The sequence below is a fragment of the Pan troglodytes genome, chromosome 11, assembly GCF_028858775.2.
Source record: "Pan troglodytes isolate AG18354 chromosome 11, NHGRI_mPanTro3-v2.0_pri, whole genome shotgun sequence".
Taxonomy (NCBI): Eukaryota; Metazoa; Chordata; class Mammalia; order Primates; family Hominidae; genus Pan; species Pan troglodytes.
Window position 1 is genome coordinate 17,978,401 of NC_072409.2, and position 23,551 is coordinate 18,001,951.

Genomic DNA, 23,551 nt, shown 5'->3' on the forward strand with positions numbered 1-23,551 from the left:
GTGTGACAGTCCAACAAGAAGAGGGTTATGCCTTGCGCTAAATAGGAGAAGTGATGCATAAATTGGGCACACCATAAATTTCATTTATTACTTTCTTGCTGTTTGATATTTTCAATTCCATCAATAGCTATTTTCCAAAATCTTGTTACTTTTATATAATCTGAAAGTGAATTTAGTAAAGGCAGGAGTGGCAGTGGCATAACAGACAGCATTTTTAATTTACGGCAGCTCAGGAAAGGCCGTGCAAGGGCAAGGGGCAATGCCTTTAGTTATTTTCTTGGGGAATTTGTCCTTAAATTATGCTTGATCCAGGCAGCTGTGTCTGATTCGCCACAACTAGCAACTCTAACCTTGGTTAATTTTTATTTCATGGCTTTGGCATTTGTTTCTTCCTCTTTTTTGTTTGCTTTTTGTTTTGCATTAAAAAAAAAAAAAGACATCACTGACTTATTCATACATATTCATGCTGCACACTTTTTTGGGTTGCATTTTCACACCATTCCATGCTCCATGTAGCTTCTGGCTAGCAAGGAGGACGAGGACACGATCAAAATTGGGGAGGATGACGAGATTAATTTCCTGAGTGACGAGCATTTGCAGCAGAGTAATGAGGTAGGAACCTTTCAGTTAACTCCTTATTTCATCTACTCCACTCTATGTCCAAATCAGTCTTCGAGTCTGGAATGAGTCCAGTGGGTTTTCTGTTCATTCTGCCTGTATCCTGTACCTTTCATGTGCCAGTGGAAAGCAAAGACTAGGTCTTTTCCTTCTTATAAGTTATAAACTGGGTGACAGAGCCAGTCATGAAACATGAAAACGAGCATAAACTTGCAAATAAAAATGGGCTTGTTATAGTAGAATAGCAGGCGTTGGATGTTTGACCTGGACAAATCTTTAGTGATCTAATCCAACCCATTTTATGAATTAGAAACTGAAGGCTTTGAGGACTGATGATTTATTTGGGGCACAGAGTAAGTCAGTGATAGAGTTGGGATAAGAACCCTTGTTTCTGGACTGTGTAAACTACCAGATCGTTTAGTTGAGGTGTAAAGACCTACTGATGGAACTTAGCTCCCCTTCCTAGGGGCCCTCTGCAGTCTCCTCATCTGGAACCCACGTTACTGTCATTTGGGCATTGTGAGAATCTCACCCCCGTACACATAGAGCACTCTTCCAATCACATTGATACTGAACATTTGGAGCAAGCAGTCTCCAACCCTGTAATTCATAAAATAAGTAGGAGACTCCAAGCAGTCTCCAAGGTTGAAAGAACCCTAGAGACTGGGATGTGGTGGGGGTAAGATGCTACAGATTTGGCATTTTTGGCCTTCAGGGTGTTCAAGTTTGTGGAGTCACAAATGGGAGATCTTAAAATGTAGATAGTTTTAGAAAGCAAAGTAATTAAAAGTGGGGGCTTTGCAACCAGATCAACCTCATTCAAAGTCTTAGCTTTGGCACTACTATCTCTGTGACCTTGGTTAATTAGTGCTTAACCTCTAAGCCTGAGTTTCCTTGTCAATGAGGATAGTAATACTTCCTTTTAGGATTATGATATTTAAATAGAAAGGCATGTAGTAAGTGCTCAGTAAATAATAATTATTTTTATTATTCTAGACATTTCCTTCTTTGGAGGTTGCTTATTAGTTGGATTTAATAACTAGATTGGTGGCAAAGAAGACCCTATAAGTAATAACTCATTTGTGTAGGTCTTGTCTTCCATTTAAAAATCTTAATCATTTCACCAGTATGGAGAGATGGGGGTGATGGCTAGTGTGTATATCACCAGCAGTAATGAAGTCAAGAGGAATTATTTATAGACTGGTAGAAGAAATTTACAGCTTTGGATAGGGGAGAAAGAATGCTAATTGCAGCACCTCAAAGACATGCCCAGTACAGGCTTTAACTAGATGCATCTTTGATACCACTCCTCTGGGACCCTCAGTGATCCAAGAAGGTGGATCCGTAAATAACATCTCCATGGGAATTAGGAACTCTCTGTCTTCCTAATGTGAAAGATCAAAGCCATGTTAAATAATATGTGTCTGAAAAGAGTAAGTCAGCTTTGTGATATATAATAAGGAGGATACATTGCAAGAAGAATATAATAAGCACTCAAATCACAACATGGGTTCCATACTCTTCTTAGGAAGAACTTTCAAGGATTGGGCCGTAAGGGTGGGAGAACACATTTCCATTGTGCACCTGTAGTGAGTAAGACATGTCACCTGAGGTGGTCTCATTTCATTCTCCTAACCACCTCGGGAGGTACCATTACTACCCCCATTTTATAGGTGAGGAAACAGGGTGAGGAGAAGTGATGTAAACATCTCTATCCTGTTTCTAGAACATCTCCCTGTGTTAAAGTGAGTATGTATGCACCTGCGTGCCTGTGTCTCTCTCTCTTCCTCCTTCTCCTCCCCCTTTTCTTTTCTGTTTCTCTCTGGCTCAGTGTGTCTGGCTTATTTTCACTTACTCACTTACCCTGCATCTCCATCCTCTCTCCACACACCCCATTCCCTTCCTCCTTATTCCATTATTTGACCAAATACTTTTATTTGCAGATTATGAAAGACCTTTCCAAAGGAGGCTGCAAAAATGGATACTTAAGGCACACGGAGTCTAAGATTTCAGACTGTGATGGGGCCCACGCACCTGGCTGCCTAGAAGAAGGCGCATTCATAAACCTGCTTGCCCCTTTGTTCAATGAGAAGGCCACATTATTACTGGAATCCAGGTATACATGGGGCCCAGGCATTCCTTTGTTTCTCTAGTTCTAGGGGAGAACAAACTCATTTTGCTAAATGGGTTTAGATGATCGTGCTGTGTAATTTACCTGAGAGAGCTCCTGAAATGGCTTGGAAGGAATCTTGCCAGTCATGCAATTAAGTAATTAGGCTGCATGCTAGTGGCTGTGAGGGGACGTCAGCAAAGCCTCATGTAAGCCCATTATAAAGAGGAGAAAGAAAGCTTTCTTTGGGAATTATTCCTGGGAGCCCCCAGAAAGGACTGCCTTGCTGTCAGCGAGAGGAATCAGCCCTACCGAAATATCTTCCAGTTTCGACAACAGCTTAAAAAATACCATTGTAGTTGTGATTCTGCTGTTTTTGCTGAGCTTGAATTAAAGTTCTCTTCTCATTATATCTGTCGAGAGCCATTCCTATGTGAGGAGATACTACAGGTTGTTTTCCTTAAAACAAAAAAGGAGAAACATTCAGTACATTTGTATTTTTTCAATTAATCCTTTAGGAGTAATTTTTGCCCCTTTCATATTCTTCCTAGTCCATCCATAACAGCTGCTTGGGCTTTGGAACCAAAAAGAGCTGTGGTTTTATCTCTCAGTGCCTCAGTTTCTCTGATTACTTCTTAGGGTTGCTGTGATGAGTAAGAAAAAAAACGTTTAAGAAAAATGGCTGGCATTTGGTGTGGTGCGTGTTCAATAACAGTTTTTAGTTCTCCTCCTGAATGGATAGAGAAATGGAACAGTAATGATTGCCCATGACTCTTGATAAGAGCCAGGAACCCTAGTATTTCTTCTATCATTGATGGACTAAGCCTTACAGGCATTTCTTCAGCTAAAAAACGGGATTGAAGCATTCTGTTTTTGTGAGCTCAGCAAAGCTAACTCCTCCCCAATCCCTGACATCTGTCCAATATTTTTCTAGCTTGAGTCTTCTTGGAAGACATGGTCAGTGGCAATTCTGGCTTATTATCAGAAGTAGTTAGGTGACCGTAGTAGTTGGTGCTTGAGAAATGGAGGATTTCCTAAACATCAGGGTCCCAAATTTTACTTCAGAGTTAAAAGACACTTTTTGTCTGAGGGCCATGTGGGAATGTACTTGGGTGATGTGAACCAGGGAGAGTGCAGTGGGCTGTGGTAGGAGCGTGGTGAACTGGGCGGTCAGGGGGAATGCTCCCTTCTGGCAACGGAAGCATTTCAGCCCCAGCCAATGGTTGGGAGTCAGAAAGGTCTGGAATCTCATCTTTGCTCTGACACTTGGTTGGGGGATCCTGAACCTTTATGAGCCCATTTCTTCATCTGTAAAATGGGTTTTTAAAAAATCCCCCTCTCACAGTCTTATTGTGAGGATTTAGTGTATTCAGAGGATTTGGCACATGGTAAGTGCTTAGGAAATGTGAGTTCCTCTCCCCTTATACCTTCTTCATGGCACAGATGCCCAGGAAGGGGATATAAACGATATTTGGGCTCTGAGAAGTCTCTTGGACTGAACCATAGAAAAAGTTCTGCTCATAGTGATAGCTTAATGAATCTGCTGTTCAGATTTCTAGCAAAATAACACTTGAAGTATTTTATTTAGTAGCACCACCACTTTAGTATATTATAATGGCCTCTTTCACCACCTTTTACTACCCATTTGTAAAGTGTTTTTCCTCGGTTTTATTGTGTTGTTTGGTGGTGAGTAATGGTCCTCCTTTGGCTAGCCAAATAACAATTGTCATTACTTTTTAATCTGTGTTAAAGAGGCGGAGGAAAGGAAAATTTAGTTTAACATCTCCTGAAGCTTGAAATGCCAGAAATATTTTAAAAGTCTGGGTTTACTATAGTTTGAGATTGTTTCTGTTGTCTAGATAATTTCACATTAGAGGTGAAAAATGTACCATACATGTAAATTTTGTTGTTAACCCCATTTTGGTGTGCTATAGCTATTTAAATGGAGTTGACTCTGCCCCCATCTAGATAATAGAAATCTGGATATGCAGAGGGCCTTCTCTCTCCCCTCAGAGGGCTCAGTGGGAAAGACAACACAGGGGTGCCTGTCATTGCCAGTGGCAGCAAAAATCGGAGGGAGGGAAGTTCGGAGTATGTTAAAGGAGTTGTAGAGTACAGCCTGACTGTTTCACCAGGTTTCTAGAAATAGAGCAGGTAGTAGAAACCGAAGTGAGAAGGAAAAAGAACTAACACCAATGAGGACCTTCTGTCCCCTGCTCTTTGCTGACTGCCACCACCTCACCCAGACCTGCATTTTCTTTCTCCCAGGAGTTAGCCAAAGCTTTCCAGCTGGTCTCTCCTCTCTACTTCCCCCATTTATTTTCCCATAATTTTCTGTCCCAGTTTCATAACTCCCTCTTATGAATTTTTTTCCCTTTATTTTTTAGATGATTTAAACATACTTATTTAAAAATCTTCTTCAGATTGCTTTATTGTTTCTATTTCCTCAATTGTGAATTCTCTCATTTGTTAAGTTGTTGTCTTTTTAACAGCCCTCTTCTTGCAGCTGTGGGTTTTCTCCCGTTTTTGATCTTTGGATACTTTTATCTTGATTTTGAGCCCTATAGTGTACCTTACACTATTTTTTAGGTGTGCATATTTTGCAGTCATTCCTCTGTGATTAGACCAGCATGAGGGGAGCTCCTTGTGTGCAAGGCCTCTCCGTCCATTCTCTATGCAGCAGCAGCCAGAGTCACCTTTCTTGATTTTTTTTTTTTTTTTTTGACACAAGGTTTGGCTCTATTGCCCAGGTTGTAGTGCAGTGGTGTGATCTCAGTTCACTGCAGCCTCCTGGGTTCAAGCCATCCTCCCACCTCAGCCTCCCGAGTAGCTGGGACTACAGTCACATGCCATCATCCCTGGCTAATTTTTTGTATTTTTTTGTAGAGATAGGGTTTCACCATGTTGCCCAGTCTGGTCTTGAATTTGTGAGCTCAAACTATCTGCCTGCCCTGGCCTCCCAAAGTGCTAGGATTATAGGCATGAACCACGATGCCTGGCCTGGAGTCACCTTTCTGAAGCACGTGTGTGCCTGGCCCAGTCCATCGCAGGGCCTTTCAGTGGCCTTCCTTTTTTTTTTTTTTTTAAACGTGTTGTACAGGACTCTTCGTTTCTTCCCTGCTCATCTTTCCAGCCTCACCCCTTCTTGGCTACTTGACTCTGTTCACATTGTTTTCCATGCTTAGACTGTTCCATTTCCTCTCCTCGAGGCTTGCCTCTCATTGATGTTAGAAGCCCTCCGCTGTTGTTCTCCCTGCCACCCCCAGTCTGGGGCACTCTGGGATGGTTGCCCTGTAACCCTCATAGTTTGTTTACGTATGTTTCTCTAAAACCAGTCCATGTCCTCCTGGGACAGTTTTGTATCCCCAGTGCCCACTGCAGTGCCCAGCACAAGAAACACACAAGGGGCTCTTCTTGAGTTACTCCACCCGAGCACCATTCCAGGTGTTTTACATGCTGGCTTAGTTTTGCTTCCCTGGAAAGCAGAGCCTGAGATATGGATTAGAGTGTAAGGGATTTATTTGGGATTTGACATCAGGGAGCAGGAATGAGGGCTCAGGGAGAGTAAGACAGGAATGAAAGCAAAGCCAATAAGGGTGCAATAATGATCTGGTTACTGCTGGGGACCCTCTGAGGGACTGTATATACTGTGCCTGTGTGGTCCGTCTGAAGGATGGGAGACTGGGACATTTACCCAACAGCTGTCTTCTCTCACTGGTTGAGAGTTTCCCCAGAAATGGAAACTGTTTCACACTTCCACACTGCTTTACTGGCTTGCTCACAGAGCTTTGGAAAAAGCCCCAAGGCAGCAGAGACGTAGAGGGTGTTTGAGGTGGGACTATGTCTATGGGAACTGTCCACACAGCAGCAGCTGAAGTCAGAGGTGGGCCAAGGGTATGTGGCAAGGGACATGAAAAGCATCTGCTGCCTATACAGTATCTTGTTTAATCCTCATAGCTGTCTTGTGGAGGAATACTTATCTTCTTTTCAGAGAATTGCGGAGTTAGAATATGAAGGGATTTGTATCCATCTTCAGAGCCAATGCGCTTTCTACTCTGCCTGTGTACAAATATCCCTTCATTAACACCTCTTTATTAAGCACCCATTGTGTACCAAGATGGATTAGGTCATCGATGGACCAGCCAGGTTGGCCAGATTCATCTAAAGCCATACTTGCCCCTGGATGTAGAAATGGGGTCAGGGCCAGGAGGTTGGCTGGCGGGGTAGAGTCAGGGAGGACCCTGTAATTGTCATGGTCACCTTATAATCCCGTTTGTTTCTACCTGGGCCCAGCCTGCATTCACATATTTATGTGGCCCACTCACTTGCTGTGTACCTTGTGTTAAATTAATTCTACTCTTCTTATCCATGAAATGACATGGTAGTACCTGCTTTGTTTGGGTGCCGTGAGGTTACACAGGATAAAATACTGGATGTGGGCCCTGGCACGTTGTGGGTACACACTATATTTAGTTTTGATGGAATCTGGGCAACAGTAGGTGGGGATAACTTGGGATACTGGCTAGGGGACAAGGCCTAGCAGAAAGCTTGGTTCTCCCACTTCCTTCCCTTTTGGAAAAACAGGCCAGACCTTCTGAAAGTGGTACGGGAACTGCTTCTGGGACAACTATTCTTGACAGAGCAGGAAGTTTCTGGAGAACACCTTGATGGTAAAACTGAGAAGACACCTAAGCAAAAAGGTGAACTTGTACATTTTGTCCAAACCAACTCATTTTCCAAGCCACATGATGAACTGAAGTTGTCTTGTGAGGCCCAGCTAGTAAAGGCAGGCGAAGTGCCCAAGGTAGGACTGAAAGATGCCTCAGTGCAGACTGTGGCCACGGAGGGCGACCTGCTGAGATTCAAGCACGAAGCAACAAGAGAGGCTTGGGAAGAGAAACCGATCAACACTGCACTCAGCGCAGAGCATCGGCCAGAGAACCTGCACGGGGTGCCTGGGTGGCAGGCTGCCCTCCTTTCCCTCCCTGGTGTTACCAACAGAGTAAGTTTTTCCATGTAATAATTATGTACTTACTTTATCCAAACAAAAAACTTTAAAAATCACCTTTAATCTCACCACTTTTTTCCCATTTATATGATGAGAGTGTCCAGTGTCTCCGTCTGCTTGCACTTACCCTGGCCTCCACCCAGAGCTGCATGTCCTCACTGACCTTCCCCTGCCTCTCCTTCCCCTCACTCCCTCTGTCTCTCTTCCTCCATCTCAGCCCTATCTAATTTATCTATATATTGTGACATTTATGTGTTTTCCTTAGAAAAAACACACGTGAGGTCTTGTTTATACATCTGTCTATCTGTCTGTAGCTGTCTCTTTCATGTTATGAAGAACATCTTTCCTTGTAATGGCTACATAAGGTTGCATTGTGGAGATGTCCCAAAATTTATACAGTTTTCATTGTATTGATGAACATTTGCTTTTGCAGGTTGCAGTCAAATTGTCATAACCTGACTTTAGGGGTAGGGATGAGAACCTAGGTTTTATCTTGTGCAGACTTTGTGTAGGAGAGGTATTATTCTGGGGGCTTCATCTATATTCTTTTATCCTGACAACACTCATCAAAGATCTGGAAGCCACACCCCATGTTCCCGTTGTTAACCAGTGGTTAAGGGGCTGAGCTGGGACTCCCACTGTACCTGACTGCACAGCCACACCCTTTCCCTGGATCAGGCTACCTTCCAACCCGGGTTTGTTGAGTGAATGTTTGCATGTTGATTTTCCTTCAGCTTAGATACTGTCTCTAAGCTCTGCACATCCTATCAAGTATGCCAGATTGTTAAAACCAGATTCTTTTGGCAATGTTTCATTGGACCCTTATGAAAATCCTCTTGAGGTCACGGCTTGACCCCCCCACGGCCAAGAATCCCTATAGAAGGGAGATGTGTTCTGGGAGAGAAGGAAATAGGTCGTGTTTCTAATAGTGGTTCAGTGAAGGCTGTTGATATTCTTGTTTCTGATGGGTGTTTTGTATTTGAGAAATCAACTGTACACACTGCTTTATAGCATCAGAATGGAGAATTAAGTTTATTTTCTGACCACTAAATTACTGCTTTTGCGCATACAAAAGAGAGTTAGATATATCATTAGCAAAATTGCTTTTGATTGTTTTAAATTATGCACCAAAACTGTAATTTCTAGAAAAGAGTTTTCTAAAGATATCAGTAGAGACCAGAGAGAGAGAGAGAGACTGCCATTATATTAACGGTACTAGAAATGCAAATTTGTGCAATTTGGCTATAATAGAAATGCTCTCATCTGCCCCAGCTACTTCAATTTGTACCTGTATATCAGGAAAACTAGGTGTCTTTTGTTTGTTTGTTTTTTTGTTTGAATTTTTCATTGTGTGAGAGATGTTATTCTGTGTTCAGGAAAACTGGAGAATTGAATGGACTTAATTTCCCCAAATATATTAAAATATGTATTGTTTTAGTTTGAAATTATTCCTCTTGCTATGTCTTCAAAAGGAAGGAAACCGTATTTGTTTATTATTATTTTTAGTATCTATTAGGGATTATGCTAGATACTCTCTGTTTGTGTGTATATATATTATATATATAATATGTAATATATATAATCTCATTTAATATTCTCAACAAGAGTATGAATTTGGTAGGTATTACCTACATTTTACTTATGAAGAAATATAGGCTCTTAAAAGGCTCAGAAAACTGTCCAGAGTGATTTAGCTGGTAAGTGGAGTGACAGGGATATAAACTAAAGTCTGGTTTTAAGTGCAGACAGGGATATTATAAACCTGCCTTTCTCTGGGAGAGAAGAGCCTTCCCATCACCACCATGGCCTCCAGTCTATGCAAAGTAGAAGGAAATTTAATGATATTTTTTGTGGTCTTTGGTAGTTAAGGAGTTGATAATCCTATGGCTTACCTCTTTTAATAGGATACTCTGATATCCTGTTAAAAGGAACATCACTGCAGCCCGAGGGTGAGACAAGGAGACCAGATATCCTTACAGTTGTTTAGTTATAGAAACACGGAGACCAAGTATCCTTTCAATTGTTTAGTTACAGACAAGAGGATGGACTTTACTGATATACGTGTGTTTGCATCCGGCCTGGCCACTTACCTGCTTTGAGCCTTTGGCAAGTGTCTAGTACCTTGTACATGGTAGGAGCTCAGACTGTGTAAGTTCCTGTTTCCCTTCCATTCCCAAGGAAGAAATTCCAATGTGACATCTTCAATAATGTGGTAGGTGGGACTCTGTTTAGAGTCCATAAGGTAGCATTTTGTGTGGTGTTATTTTAGAACAAGCATTAGGTTGACTGACGGCAGTCTTCCAGCTTGAAATTGGCTTTGGCATTTGTGCACTTGCAGATATGTTTTCTGCTGCCATATGACACACAGATTTGGATCCAGGAATAAAGATTGGTGGAGACTGAGGACGAAGCAAATGATTGTTATTTTCCAGCCCTCTTTGCTGAGGCATCCACCTCCTCCCACGTGGTCTCCTTTTGCCACCTCAAACTGTTCTTATCCTTGAACCTGCTCTCTCCTCTTACCTGGAATTTCAGAGCAGAAAGCATCTCACTTTTCCGAACTGAGCAGTGGACCCTGAAGAGCTAGTCTGAGGTCTGACTCTTGAACCTTCTTGCACTGTGACATTGGACTAGTTGTTTGACATCTCGATTCTTCATCTGGAAAGTAAGAATGATAATGTCTCTTATCCTGTGAGTTCTGGGAATGCAGAGTTTACTTCCAGATTATGGGAAAGTGTGCTTGAAAGCATTTTATATCCTAGAATGTTCAAGAAGGGGCCCTTACTCTTCTTTCCTTCTTAAGAGACCTCAGTGATCTCATTTCTTGGGTCCCAAATATTTTCTGTTTTCCTCTTGGGTTCCTTCTCCTCTGCTATTTAAAAACTTTAAAAAAAACACAGCCTTATTGAGATTTAATTCACATGTCATACAATGCATCCCTTTAAGGTATACAATTCAGTGGGGTTTTTTTTAGTCTATTCACAGAGTTGGACAACAATTTTAAACATTTTCATCATCCCAAAAGAAACCTTGTACTCATTAACAGTCATTTCCCATTTCCCCTCAACTCGCCCACCCCAGCCCTAGGCAACCACGAATCTACTTTGTGTCTCTTTCAATTTGCCTGTTCTGGATTATTTCATGTAAATGGAATCATGTCATATGTGGTTTTTGGTGACTGGCTTCTTCCACTTAGCATACTGTTTTTGAGGTTCATTCACGTTGTAGCATGTATCAGTACTTCATTTATTTTTATTGCCAAACAGTATTCCATAGTATATCCATGTGGATATACCACATTCATTAGTTGATGCACATTTGAGCTGTTTCCACTTTTGGTTATTAGAAATAATGTTGCTATTCATGTACAAATTTTGGGGGTGATAATGTTTTTATTTCTCTTGAGTATATACCTAGGAGTAGAATTGATGGGTAAGATGGTAACTCTATGTTTAATCTTTTTGAGGAACTGCCAGACTGTTTTCTAAAGTGCCTGTACCCTCTTTACATTCTCACCAGCAGTGTGTGAGGGTTCCAATTTCTCCACTTCATCAACACTTGTTGTTGTCCTTTGATTATAGCCATTCTAATAGGTATGAAGTAGTGGTATTTTATTGTGATTTGATTTACATTTTCCTTGGTGACTAATGATGTTGAGCATCTTTTCACATGCTTATTGGCCATACACATATCTCCTTTGGAGAAGTGACTATCAGAGTTTTTGCTCATCTTTTAATTGGATTATTTGTTTTTATTATTGAGTCGTAGTATTTCTTTAAATATAGCCTGGATTTAAGTCTCTCTTCCCAGCTTTTGAATGTTTAAAATTCCCCAGTTGGAAGAGACCCCCATTTGGCCTCTTAAGTTATTGTTTATATGTTCATTCCACAAATAGTTGTTGAGTACCTACTGTGTACTAGTTCTTATGCTAGAAGCTATACAGAGAGTATGGCCAAGATATGCAAAGCCTCTTAACCCTGGAGCTTACAGGTTGGTGCAGAAGATAGACAAGGAACAGATAATTGCACAGGCATTTAATTAAAATGATACTAAGGTTCTCTGAGGGGATATGTAGGGGACAGTGAGTGTCTAATAGGGAGCCCTGCCTTGGTCTTGGAAATCAAGTCCCATTTTCCTGAGGAAGGCCCATTTGAGCTGAGTTTTAATGAATGCTATTTAGAGTTAGTCGGGGAAGTAGGAAGTAGTAAGTGTTCTGGGCAAAGGAGTCGGCATATGCTAAGGTCCTGAGGTAGAAGGAAGGCATTTTGAGGAACTAAGGTCATTGTTGCTGAAGAGCAGGGTGAAGTGGAAGGGGGTATAACTCAGGCTGTAGGTCCTGCAGGACTTTGTAGGCTGTGGTATGGATGTTGACCTTTGTCTCGATAGAACTGGAAAGCAATTAAAATAGTTTTAGGCAGAAGAGAGGAGTAGTAGGTTTGTCTTTTTGCTGTAGCATGGACAGTGGCTTAGAGAGGGCAAAAGTAAATGTGTGGAGACCACCCAGGAGACTGTTGCCATGACTTAGGTGAGAACTAACAGCATCTTGGAGTTGAGTGGTAGCAGTGGAGGATGAGAAGAGTTGAAAGAATGGAGAGACAGCCTGGGAGTTATAATTAATGGACCCTGATGAGTAGTGAAAGTGGGTGGCAAGAATAAAGGGAAACTTAAAAATCATTGCCATGGTTCTAGATTGTGTAGTAAATGGATAGTCATGTGATTCACCAAGACAGAGATTGTTGAAGTGGCATAGATTTGCAGCGGAGACACGGGGTGATGGAGCTGAAGAGTAGAATTTTCAGTTGACTCTGTAGTGCCCGTAAGTCACTACAAATGAAGATGTCTGGGAGTTCTGAGCCTGGGAAATATCCGCTGGGTTGGCAACTTAGTAGCCACCAAAGTAAGGGGTGGTTCTGGGGGACTAGCAGGGGTTGATAGGCCAGACCAGATTAGACTGAGGAATGTTTGGGAAACAAGGAAATAGATAAGGAGCAAAATAACATTTCCCAGAAGATCAGGTTGGAAGAACTGCCATTTATGGAGTGTCTGGATTGTTCAGAGAGACGATAGGCCAGGGCCAGGAGGGTGGCGAGGAGAAGCTTGGCTCTTGATGATCAGAGGAGGGACCTGCCAAGATACAAGCTCTTTGGCTGGTGGATAAGCATAGCTGCCATTATGGGAACGAGAAGTCTGGGCAGCCAGTTTGAATTCCGTTTTATAAGGCTAGCATGAGAATGTTGACTGTGCAACCAAAGGAAGTGTGTTCAAAGTGTATTCATTGTTGCATATGTGTGTTTTCAGGAGGCTAAGAAGTCCCGCTTGCCAATCCTAATAAAACCATCCCGGTCATTAGGAAATATGTATCGTCTCCCTGCCACCCAGGAGGTGGTGACGCAGCTGCAGAGCCAGATCTTGGAGCTGCAGGGGGAGCTGAAGGAGTTTAAAACTTGTAATAAGCGACTTCACCAAAAGTTAATTCTGGCTGAAGCAGTGATGGAGGGGAGGCCAACGCCCGACAAAACGTTGCTGAATGGTAAGCACCAAGAAAAATGTATTCCCTGTGAGCTAGACAAATGGCTCGATAGAACTGCTTGAAATGTCAACCTTGTTGTTTAGAATTGCAATAAGTTTGAGTATAAATTTCATGAATTGCAGTGATTAATCTTGACTCTTGACAAATGCACAACAGAGGGAACACAATAAGGAGAATGAATCCATTGCTTTCATTTTATTCTGGAGTCTGGATAAAGGGAACTTGCAGTGCTCATAGGTCTGAGGGGGCACTGCTGCCTTCACTAAGGATTGTCCGCAGATGCCCCAGTTGTGTTTGGCTTTGTCTGTGGACGCCTCTGGCGTGTGGCATCAGAGGTATGCAAGTGAGGGTCCACTTTGCAGGGTTCTCTGTAATGTCCAGGCCAACTTGGGGCTAATTCCAAACCTTACTAACCTTGCGTCTTCCTCTAGAAGTAACCCACTTCCCCACCCTCTTTGAACCTGCTGGCTCTGCTTTCCTGGGAGGCAAGACAACAGCCCCTGTGTTAAAATGTACCTGAATAGTTAGGATCCAGAGACTTGGAGGAAGTGTGTCTAGTGGCGTCCTCTAGTCTAGGACAGTGGTGCTTAGAGATTTTGGACCACTAACCCTTTGAGAATCTGAAGAAAGCAGAGGGCCCTCCCACAGAATGATGCAGCTGAGCATATAAGTAGCATTTTACATCATTTTCTCAGGGCTCATCATCCACAAAAGTGCATATGTTGACTCCTAATTTTGAACTTCTGTGAGCAGATGGCAGCAGCACCATAACAAGAACAACAAAAGTAATCTTTTATTTATTTATTCATTTCTTCTGTGTGCCAAGCACTATTCTAGGCACTGAGGAGAGAGGAGTGACCAAAGCAGATGAAGTCTTTGTCTAGCTTACATTCTTGTGTGTGTGTGTAGGGTCGGGGCGAAGACAGAAAGCTGATAAGCATATGTACAACGTGAGAAAATAAATGCCGTGGAAAAGAACGAAGCAGGATTCAAGTGTGGGGAATGTGGAGGAGGGGCAGGATTTGCTTATGTCATGAATGCTAGAGAGCCTCCATGGTGAAGTGGCATTTGAAGGGAAACAGGGGAAATGAGTGCACTAGTCATCTTGGGAAGAAGGAAGAAGGCAAAGGCCCTGGTGCTGCTGTGAACAGGGGAAGATGGATGAATAGTAAGGAGGCTAATTGTGTGACTGGAGTGGAGTGAGGAAGAGGGAGAGTTGTATGTAGAAGATGAGGTCCAGGAGGCAGCAGATCAGGCAGGCTCTCAAAGGCCATTCTAGGACTCTTTTACTTGGTAAGATTGGAAACTTTTGGAGGGTTTTGAGCAGCAGAGTCGTGATTTGACTTAAGCCTTAAAGTGGGAGTTGACAGGCCGAGTGCGGTGTCTCACACATGTAATCCCAGCACTTTGGGAGGCCAAGGCGGGCAGATCACCTGAGGTCAGGAGTTCGAGACCAGCTTGGCCAACATGGTGAAACCCCATCTCTACTAAAAATACAAAATTAGCCAGGCATGGTGGCACGTGCCTGTAATCCCAGCTCCTCAGTAGGCTGAAGCAGGGGAATTGCTTGAACCCACGAGGTGGAGGTTGCAGTGAGCAGACACAAGAGCAAAACTCCATCTCAAAAAAAAAAAAGTAGGAGTTGACAAACCACAGCCTGTGGGCCAAATCCAGTTCACTTCCTGTTTTTGGAAATAAAATTTTATTGAAACACAGCCACACCCATTTGTTTGCATATTGTCTGTGTTTGCTTTTGTGCTTTGATGGCAGAATTGAGTAGATACCATAGAGACTCTATGGCCTGCAAAGCCTAAAGTATTTATTATTTGACTTTAAGAAAGGTAGTCCAACCTCTGCTTTAAAGGATCACTTTGGATATGAACCTTTGGAAGGATGGAGTTGTCATTCACTGAGATGAGAAAGACTGAAGACTGCATGAGAGGCAAGCATGAGGGAGACATTAGGGGTCTGGTTTGGACATACTCGAGATGCCTGTTGACCATTCCGGTGGAGATAATTAGATAGGCAATTAAAGACAGATGAGTCTGGAGTCAAGGGTAGAGGTCTGGATTAGAGCTACAAAGTTAGGAAATAGCAATATTTTGGTAATATTTGAAGCTATATGACTTGGAGCCATAGCAACCAGGTCCAGGAATTGAAACTGAGGCTCTCTAGTGGTTAAAGGTTGGACTAAGAAGACCAGCCAGTGAGGTAGGAGGGATCCAAGAGAGGGTGACTTCCCAGAAGCTGAGTAAGGAGGGGATTAGCAGTGTCAGATATTGCTATCTGGTAAGACAAGGACTGAGGATTGGCTTTGGGATTTAACAATGTGGAAGTCATTGGTGTACTTGAAGGGAGCTGTTTCCGTGGAGTGGGTGCAGCATGATTGGCATGGGTTGCAGAGAGAGAATGGAGGAGAGAGATTGGAGACAGCAAGCATGGACAGCCCTGAGGAATTATACTGTAAAGCAATGTAGAGAAGGAAGGCAGTTAGGAGCCACATTGTCACCGAACCTCAAGGGATTCAGTGAATCAGGGGACCATGGATGATTACAGTAAAGTGGGGTCGTTGGTGGTATCTTCTGGAAGCATGATCTGCAAAAGTGGAATTTTCAGGTAAGAGAGAGAATGATCTAGAAGTGGCAGCGAGGAGCAAAGACACGTACACACTTTGGGCCCATGATATGAGAGCTATGGGAAAGAAATGACCACAACTTTGAAGGCTGCGGGAGAAGCAGTGTCCTTGGGGTCATCCCAAGTTCACTTAGAGTGATGGGGAGAGATGAATGTTCAGAGAGGATATTGATGCTCTTTGGGACTTGCCAACGAAGGAAATGAGTACCAGGGCAGGAGGTTGCATCAGATTAGAGGATTTCCAGAGTGGGTCAGGGATTGGAGATGACTCTGGAGTCTTGGACATACTGTGGTATTAATAAAACAAGCACCTATTATTTACTGAGTCTTGCTATACACTCTAAGTACATGATCTAATTGGGTTCTCTCAACAGTCCTTTGAGGTAGATACAGAAATTACTACCATCTTATGGTTAAGGCAGCAGTTTCAGAGATAAAGTGACTTGGCTACAGTCACACTGTGACTAACTTTTCTAGCTAGGTGGGAATCAGCCTGCCTAATTTCAAAGTCCATGTTCTTTACTGTTTCACAAAGCCTAGTATGTGATACTTCTTGTATGGATTTTATGAAGATCCATAGCCAAAGGTATGTTCCATTTAATTTTAAGTTTTCTTTTGGGTTTACCATAGTTGAGGTTTCCAGATAAGAAGACCTTTGGCAGAATTGCTCTTCCCTTACCACCTCCTTATCTACCTTCTTCTAATCCATTCAACCATCATCCAGACATCTTTTCATTCATTCAGTGAACATTCCCTGAGCACCTGCTGTGTTTCCAGCCTCATGCACTGGGGGTAGGAGAGAAATAAATCAGATTCAGTCTCTGCCTTCTGAGAACTCCCCATCTGGTGTGGGCTTGGGGAGGTGGCGGTTAACTAAATCAATACAGGGTTGTGGGGACCTTCATGGAGGAAAGATTTTATGGCAAAGGTAACTCAGCTCAACAGAGACCCTGGCACTTTGCCCATAGCTTGCCATTTTTTAAAATTCAAATTTAAATTTTTTATATTTTGTAGAGATGGGGGTCTTGCTATATTGCCCAGGCTGGTCTTGAACTCCTGGCCTCAAGTGGCCCCCCTGCCTCGGCCTCCCGAAGTGCTGGGATTATAGGCATGAGCCACCATGCTGGCTCCTAGCTTGCCATTTGCACTCAATACTGTTTTTATTTTTTGCTGAGACACCAGAGTGCCTCAACGCCAGGTGCTACCTCAAACAGTTGCCCAGGAGACCCTAGGGCCTCTCTCTTCTTGGGAAAAATGGGCACGAATTGATAGAATTCATTTTCTCACTCAGCTTTTTGAGAGCCTGGACTTAAACCATTTCAGACAAGCTGCAGTATATTTATGCTTTTTATGTCCTGTTATGGCAGCTTGATAGATTAATTTTATCTTACAAATTGCATTTTGCCTCCCCAGTGTTTTTATTTTCCCTGTTGTATCTTTGTGTTCTTCTCAGTTGCTTGGCTAAGTTTCAGGTCTTACGGTTTTATTTATTTTTCTTTCTCTTTGTGATTGCCTGTAGCTCAGCCCCCTGTGGGAGCAGCCTACCAGGACAGCCCAGGAGAGCAGAAAGGAATTAAAACCACATCTTCTGTCTGGAGAGACAAGGAAATGGACAGTGATCAGCAAACAAGCTATGAGATCGGTCAGAATTCAACCCCTGTGTGTATTGAACAGCTTCCATGTGCCAGGCACCATTTGGATGTTTTATCTAAAAATTATTACTAAGCCCATAGCAGCCCTCTCAGGGCATTATTATCATGCCAGTCTAACACATGGGAAGCTGAGGTTTTAAGAAATAATTGACCCAGGGTCACCCAGCTGGTAAGTAGGAGAAGAGTCAAGGTACAGTAGGATGTCAGAACCCACACGTCCATGTGTCAGCATGCTTCTCTACCAGGCAGTGGGCTGGGTTCTGGTGCTTCAACATGAAAAGACACAGCCTGCTCTTAGGGACCCCACAGCTCGGAGGAGACAATCATCCCAACAGCCTGTTAGTATTCAGTGCGGGGCTGCCTGTTGCTGAGGTGTGCTCGGTGTTGGTCCGTGTGCCCAGGAGGAGTGGGTCAGAGGAGAGCCTGAGGCTGAGACTGGGTTTGTGGGGTTTGCCAGGCAGATCAGTGGAAAAGGTGCAGAGATACGGGTGAGGGCACAGGCAAGTTGTATTCCTTTCTTTTTAAAATTATGAAGTATTAGAAGCATACATAAGCACAAAAGATAATATAACAAATACTCATGTTCTCATTCAACCAGAATGAACAAATGCCTACATTCTTTTTATGTTAGATATTTTTCCCCCTTCATTAAAAAAAATCACTATTAATCCAGATCTAATTCACTCTGTTAGAAATAATTGTCCTCAAGAATCCTAAATTTGTCATGTGATGGCCATGGGGACACCAGTCTCTGGAAAAATACTGAGTTGTGGTATATACACTGTTGTATACTTTTGCAAGGTCCAGAGTCACTGCAGTGAACACATGGTCACATGCTTCTGCGTGTTCCGGGCTTTCAGGAGAAAGCTACTCTACCAGGCAATAAAGTCCCCCTTAGCTGAATTGTGGAAAGTTGTAGAACTATAGTATTTCTTATAATGCAAATATTCATAAATGGTCTTGGGGACATCTTTTGATTTCTTCTTGATAGTTATTAATACAGACTTCTTAACTAATTGACAGCTTCCCTTTCCCTGTCAGTACTTCCCTTCATTACTGAATGTCTTTCATTTTTCTGAATGTGCTTCCAGAACTTTGTATGTGAGTTGCATCTGCCTGAACTTCCACCTTTTAATTGTTGCGCAGCTGAGGCTGGGTGCTGCGTGTGACATCTTCATTGCTGTTTCTTTTTCACAAGGCCCTTGACAGATACTTGGGATGTGAATAAAGGATTTTACAGGCATCTTGGCCTTCACATTGAGGGTTAAGAACTCTCTCTCTCTTTGCTCATGCACCGCGGTACAGGAGATTCGATTGCAGAAGTGTTACTTCGGGAAGCATCATTCAGAGTGTTAGAGGCAGACTGCCAGGCTTTGAGGAAGGGCTCTACTGCTTACCTACCCTGAACCCTAAGCAAATTCTTAAGCTCCCTAAGCCTCAATTTCCTCTTCTGTAAAATGGGGATACTAGTGATGCCTCATAATTACTTAAGGAAAGTCCTGGGAACTAATCTTTATTTCCATGAGTGAACACGCTTCTTGCCATGAAGTACAGACCAAATTCTATTATCATGAGGTTATTACAGCAAAGATATTTTCTTGTCTTGGAGGGTGATTCACTGGAAAAAAAGCCTTATGGAGAGATATCTCCCTCCCCAGTTCCTCTTTCTCTTTCTTGTTCAGCCAGAAATACTTGGTGAGTACATTCTCTGTCGCAGACCCTGTGCTAGATACTGGAGAAACAGACATGGATGACACGGTCTGCACCCTCAAGGCTCTTATTGACTAATTATCATAACATTGTGTATAATAAAAATACTGTATTAGGAATGCTTCCTTTAGGTCAGGTAGCAGCTGCTTTCTGAAATGAAATGCCATACTTTATGGTATTTGCATCATGAACAGATACAAGTGTGTACCTCAAGTCACAAGGAGCGGATTGCAGAACCAGAAATTGGGACATGCAGTCTGATGAGGATTTGTGTGTGAATTTCTTTCTGAGAGATCTCCTAGGTCACCCAGTCCAACCCACGTTGTTGCTTTTGTAGCATTTTTCCAGACTGGCCTTCGCATGCACACCTCCGGTGAAGGGCATCTCCTTCTATCTTGGAATGGTTAGAGGATGTTTGTGTTACTTGGATACCTTCACTACTATGTGCCAGACACTGTGCTAGCCTTTTTTTTCTTTTTGCAGATTTTGTTCCATATAATCCCTAAAAACAAACACACACACACAACTTTTCACAGTGATGTTCTTTCCATTTTACAGATAAAGCTACTAAAGCTCAGAGAGGTCAAGTAACTTGCCTATGTGACAGAGCCAGAGTTTGAAACCATGTCTGTTGAATTTCAAAGACAGGTTTTTCTACTACATTCCGCTGCCCCTTAAGTATTCAGACAGCTCTCTATATTGAACGGAACTTTCCCTGGGCAGCCAGCAGTGTGGCACAGTGGTTAAGAACAGAAGCTGCACTACAACCATATGAGACATCTCTTTCTGCATTTTAGACACAGGGGAAACTGAGGCTCTTGGATAGTAAAGTCACTTGCCTCAGGCTGTGTGGCCTTCAAACTTCATATTCTTTCTGCTGTACTACTCCACTTCTGAAACAAGTTTGACTGCATCTCTAAGGGTTTAGCTATTACTAGCTATAAGGAAATATTTCCTGGCAGTGTTGTGAGTGAGTGAAACACCTCACTAAAGGGGATGTCAGAGCATCTCCTGGAAGCCATTAGACATGGAAATGAGAAGACTGTCACGTGTTGTGGATATTCAGAATTACCACTCTTTACTGTTGCTTCACAGAATCTCTCAATATTTCTCACACTGGCACTGACTTCTGGTCTGGGTTAGGTTCTGTACTAGACGCCGAGAATGTGAAAATGAAAGGCCACATCTCTGCTGTGAAGAAACGTGCAGTCTGGTGAGGGAGAGCGACATTCAGATGACGAATTGCTATGTGAATCAATAAATAAGCCACTTATAATTTTTACTTTAGCACCCAGCACATAGTATATTTGTCTTGAGTAATATGCATAAGGTGCTACAGAACCACAGCGAGTTGTGACTTTTGCATAGTTTGGCAGTGGGCTTGCAGAGGAAGGAAAATTAGATCTGGGTATGGAAAGAGTTCATTAGGTAGGAGTAGAATAGAGGGCTGAGGGTGTTCCAGGCAGAGGGCACGGCCCATGCGAAAGCATGGAGGCATGACACAGCACGCAGTGTGCAGGGAATCATGGTTAATTTTGTAGGAAATCTCCAGAGTGGTGCCAGAGATATTCCTGGAAAGGTTGCCTGGAACTAGATCATGGAAGGTCTCATGTAGATACTGGGAATGTCGATGAATTTTAGGGGGTGTGTGTGTGGGTTTATCATGGTTAAAATTACTTTTTAGAACAGTTACTCTGAGGAAGAGGACAACTGAGGGGTAAGAGGGAAAGACTAGGGCTTTTTGAGGGAGGCTTGTTAGGAAAGACTGGAGGCTTTTTGAGGGAAGTGTGTTAGGAAATACTAGGGCCTTTTTGAGGGAGGCTTGTTAGGTCACTGCAGTGGTCTTGGCTTGGCTATGGCTGTGAGGAAGGAGAGAGGGTTTGGATTTTAGTAAAAGAGATACTGACATAAATGTATTTGATTTTCAGACTCTGAGATTTGCCCACCTGATGACCTTGCCAGCTTGCCATCATGCAAAGAAAATCCTGAAGATGTTCTGAGCCCAACTTCAGTAGCTACTTACCTGAGTTCCAAGAGTCAGCCTTCTGCTAAAGTCAGTGTGATGGGGACTGATCAGTCAGAGAGCATTAATACCTCAAATGAGACAGAATACTTAAAACAGAAAATCCATGACTTGGAAACTGAGCTGGAAGCCTACCAGAATTTCATATTTCAGCTTCAAAAGCACTCCCAGTGCAGTGAGGCCATAATTACAGTTTTGTGTGGGACAGAAGGGGCCCAGGATGGCTTGAGCAAGCCCAAGAGTGGTTCTGATGGGGAAGAAATGACCTTTTCAAGTTTGCACCAAGTGCGATACGTGAAACACGTGAAAATCCTCGGTCCGCTGGCCCCAGAGATGATTGACAGCAGGGTGCTGGAGAACCTCAAACAGCAGCTGGAGGAACAGGAATACAAGCTGCAGAAGGAGCAGAATTTGAACATGCAACTTTTCAGTGAGATCCATAATCTGCAGAATAAGTTCAGAGATCTCTCACCTCCCAGGTACGTTCCACCTCTGCCGTCTCCCCGTTTAAGCCTGTAGTCCCCCAGTATTGCCACTAGGTGGGAGCCCATGAGCTAAAAGAGAACACTACTCTGTGATGGGTGGAGTGTGTTCTGGGGAAGGCTTGATGGTGGGGTTCAGGCAGCCAGGTCCTGTGGAGAAGGGAGAGGTGAGGCCACAAAGAAGAGGAACAGCGACCACGCACGTGAACGTCAGTTACGAGTCTTGGGTCCTCTGGAAATCTGCAGGGCAGATTTCGCCCTCCTCAAGTTGGGGGCTCAGGGTAAAGGTTTCATACCAGTCACTTGGTGAGTGATAGTGCCTTTGCTGGACTGCAGTGTGTACTCCTGGACTCTGTTACTGGCTTTTGCTGTGCTGTGAAACTAAAACTGATGTCTAGGCAAGGTAGGAGGAATATAAATATTTTCCATATCTTTACCCTTTAAGGTCATCTTAGAGAAATAAGCTTGTGTTGAAAGAGAAGAATTCTTAGGTCATGAAGATAATGCTTTATGGGCATAGATATATACGGTTTTGCTTCATGAGATATGGCAAAAATGGGATCATTAGTAAAGTTGACCTTCATTTGTCACTAATTTGAGTCAAACACATTGTTCTGAATTGTCGGGAGCCAGGATGAATTTTTCAAGACTTCCCAAGCAGTGAGATTGAAGGAAGCTTGTAATTATTGAAAGGCTGTTGTCTCAGGCCCCTGGTTAGGCACTTTTCTTATCTAATCCTCAAAATCACCTGAGAAGAAGGTATTCTTAAACTAGTTATTACAGGTAAGGAAACTGAGCCTCAAAGTGGCTGCAGTGACTTGGCAGAGAACATTCACAGAGCTGGTCAGAGCCATTGCCAGGGTTCAAGCCCACATTATCCCACTCCAGTACCCATGTTTACTCATGTTACTCATGAGTTACCCATGTTTACCCATGTTACTCCAGTACTCACATGATACTGGCCCCCACCTTTAATGCTGGTATCATGTAATCTGCATGTGCACACTCTATGTTGAAGGTGACTGCCAGCCCATGTAGTGTTGTCATTTCCAGGAAGGAGAAAATTATGTTGAACTGAAGTGTCAACATCTTTGCCAAGCTACTCTCTGGAGCAAGGTTATTGTGGCCAGTTTACATGAGTCACATTTCCCTTAACCTGTTTACTTCTCAGTGTCTTTCTCTTATGGGCTCATGTAGGAAAAGATGGCACATGACGGTAAAAAGGTAATATTGCATAATGATCTTCAAAGTGAGAATTGTGTTTGAATCCAAAATCTTTACCACTTAATTAGCTTTGCAGTCAGTTTATTCTTCTGTAAAAGGGGACATTTATACATTTGTTGGAAGACTGAGAGGATCAGATAACATATAAAGCACTGAATTCAGTTACTGACAGGTCCTAGACCCTCAGTAAATGGTAGTTAGCATCATGATTATTCAGTGACGTTTTGTTCTGGAGGAGAGAGTCCTGTCTTTTTTTCTTTGCGGTACACTTTCTTTATCACACTTCATGAGAATTTTTGGTAGATCCTCTGACCCTTGGGGCACTTGTTTCTACAATTCAGAATAGTATTTTTGAAGAGTGTATGGAAACTAATTGTTTGCCTGAGTCCTTGCCAATCTGTACTTTAATTGGGGGCTTTATAAGGTTAAAAATGTTGCAGAAGAATCTTTGTTCCAGCCTTTGTTGGCTGTGTGAAATCAAAGAAGAGGTGACCTTGTACAGTTTCAATTTTTCTAAAAGTATATATACTTGTACAGCTGCAGGCTTTTAAAAATTGTAC

The 23,551-nt window shown here is 42.8% G+C and overlaps 1 protein-coding gene across 16 annotated transcripts in view; it reads left to right on the forward strand.

Annotated features, from left to right (window-relative positions):
• The window catches only part of CDK5RAP2 (CDK5 regulatory subunit associated protein 2), a 189,363-nt gene that overhangs the window by 117,453 nt on the left and 48,359 nt on the right, over positions 1 to 23,551 (forward strand). For 8 of the 16 annotated variants that reach the window (XR_010148469.1, XM_016960336.4, XM_016960345.4 and 5 more), the window contains 6 exon segments: positions 517 to 612; positions 2,562 to 2,734; positions 7,313 to 7,730; positions 13,035 to 13,266; positions 17,420 to 17,542; positions 21,191 to 21,764. Coding sequence is in view for 15 of the 16 variants with exons in the window: in XM_016960336.4 (XP_016815825.3) it covers positions 517 to 612; positions 2,562 to 2,734; positions 7,313 to 7,730; positions 13,035 to 13,266; positions 17,420 to 17,542; positions 21,191 to 21,764 (1,616 nt within the window). In the remaining variant the exon portion in view is untranslated. 16 annotated transcript variants of the gene reach the window in all.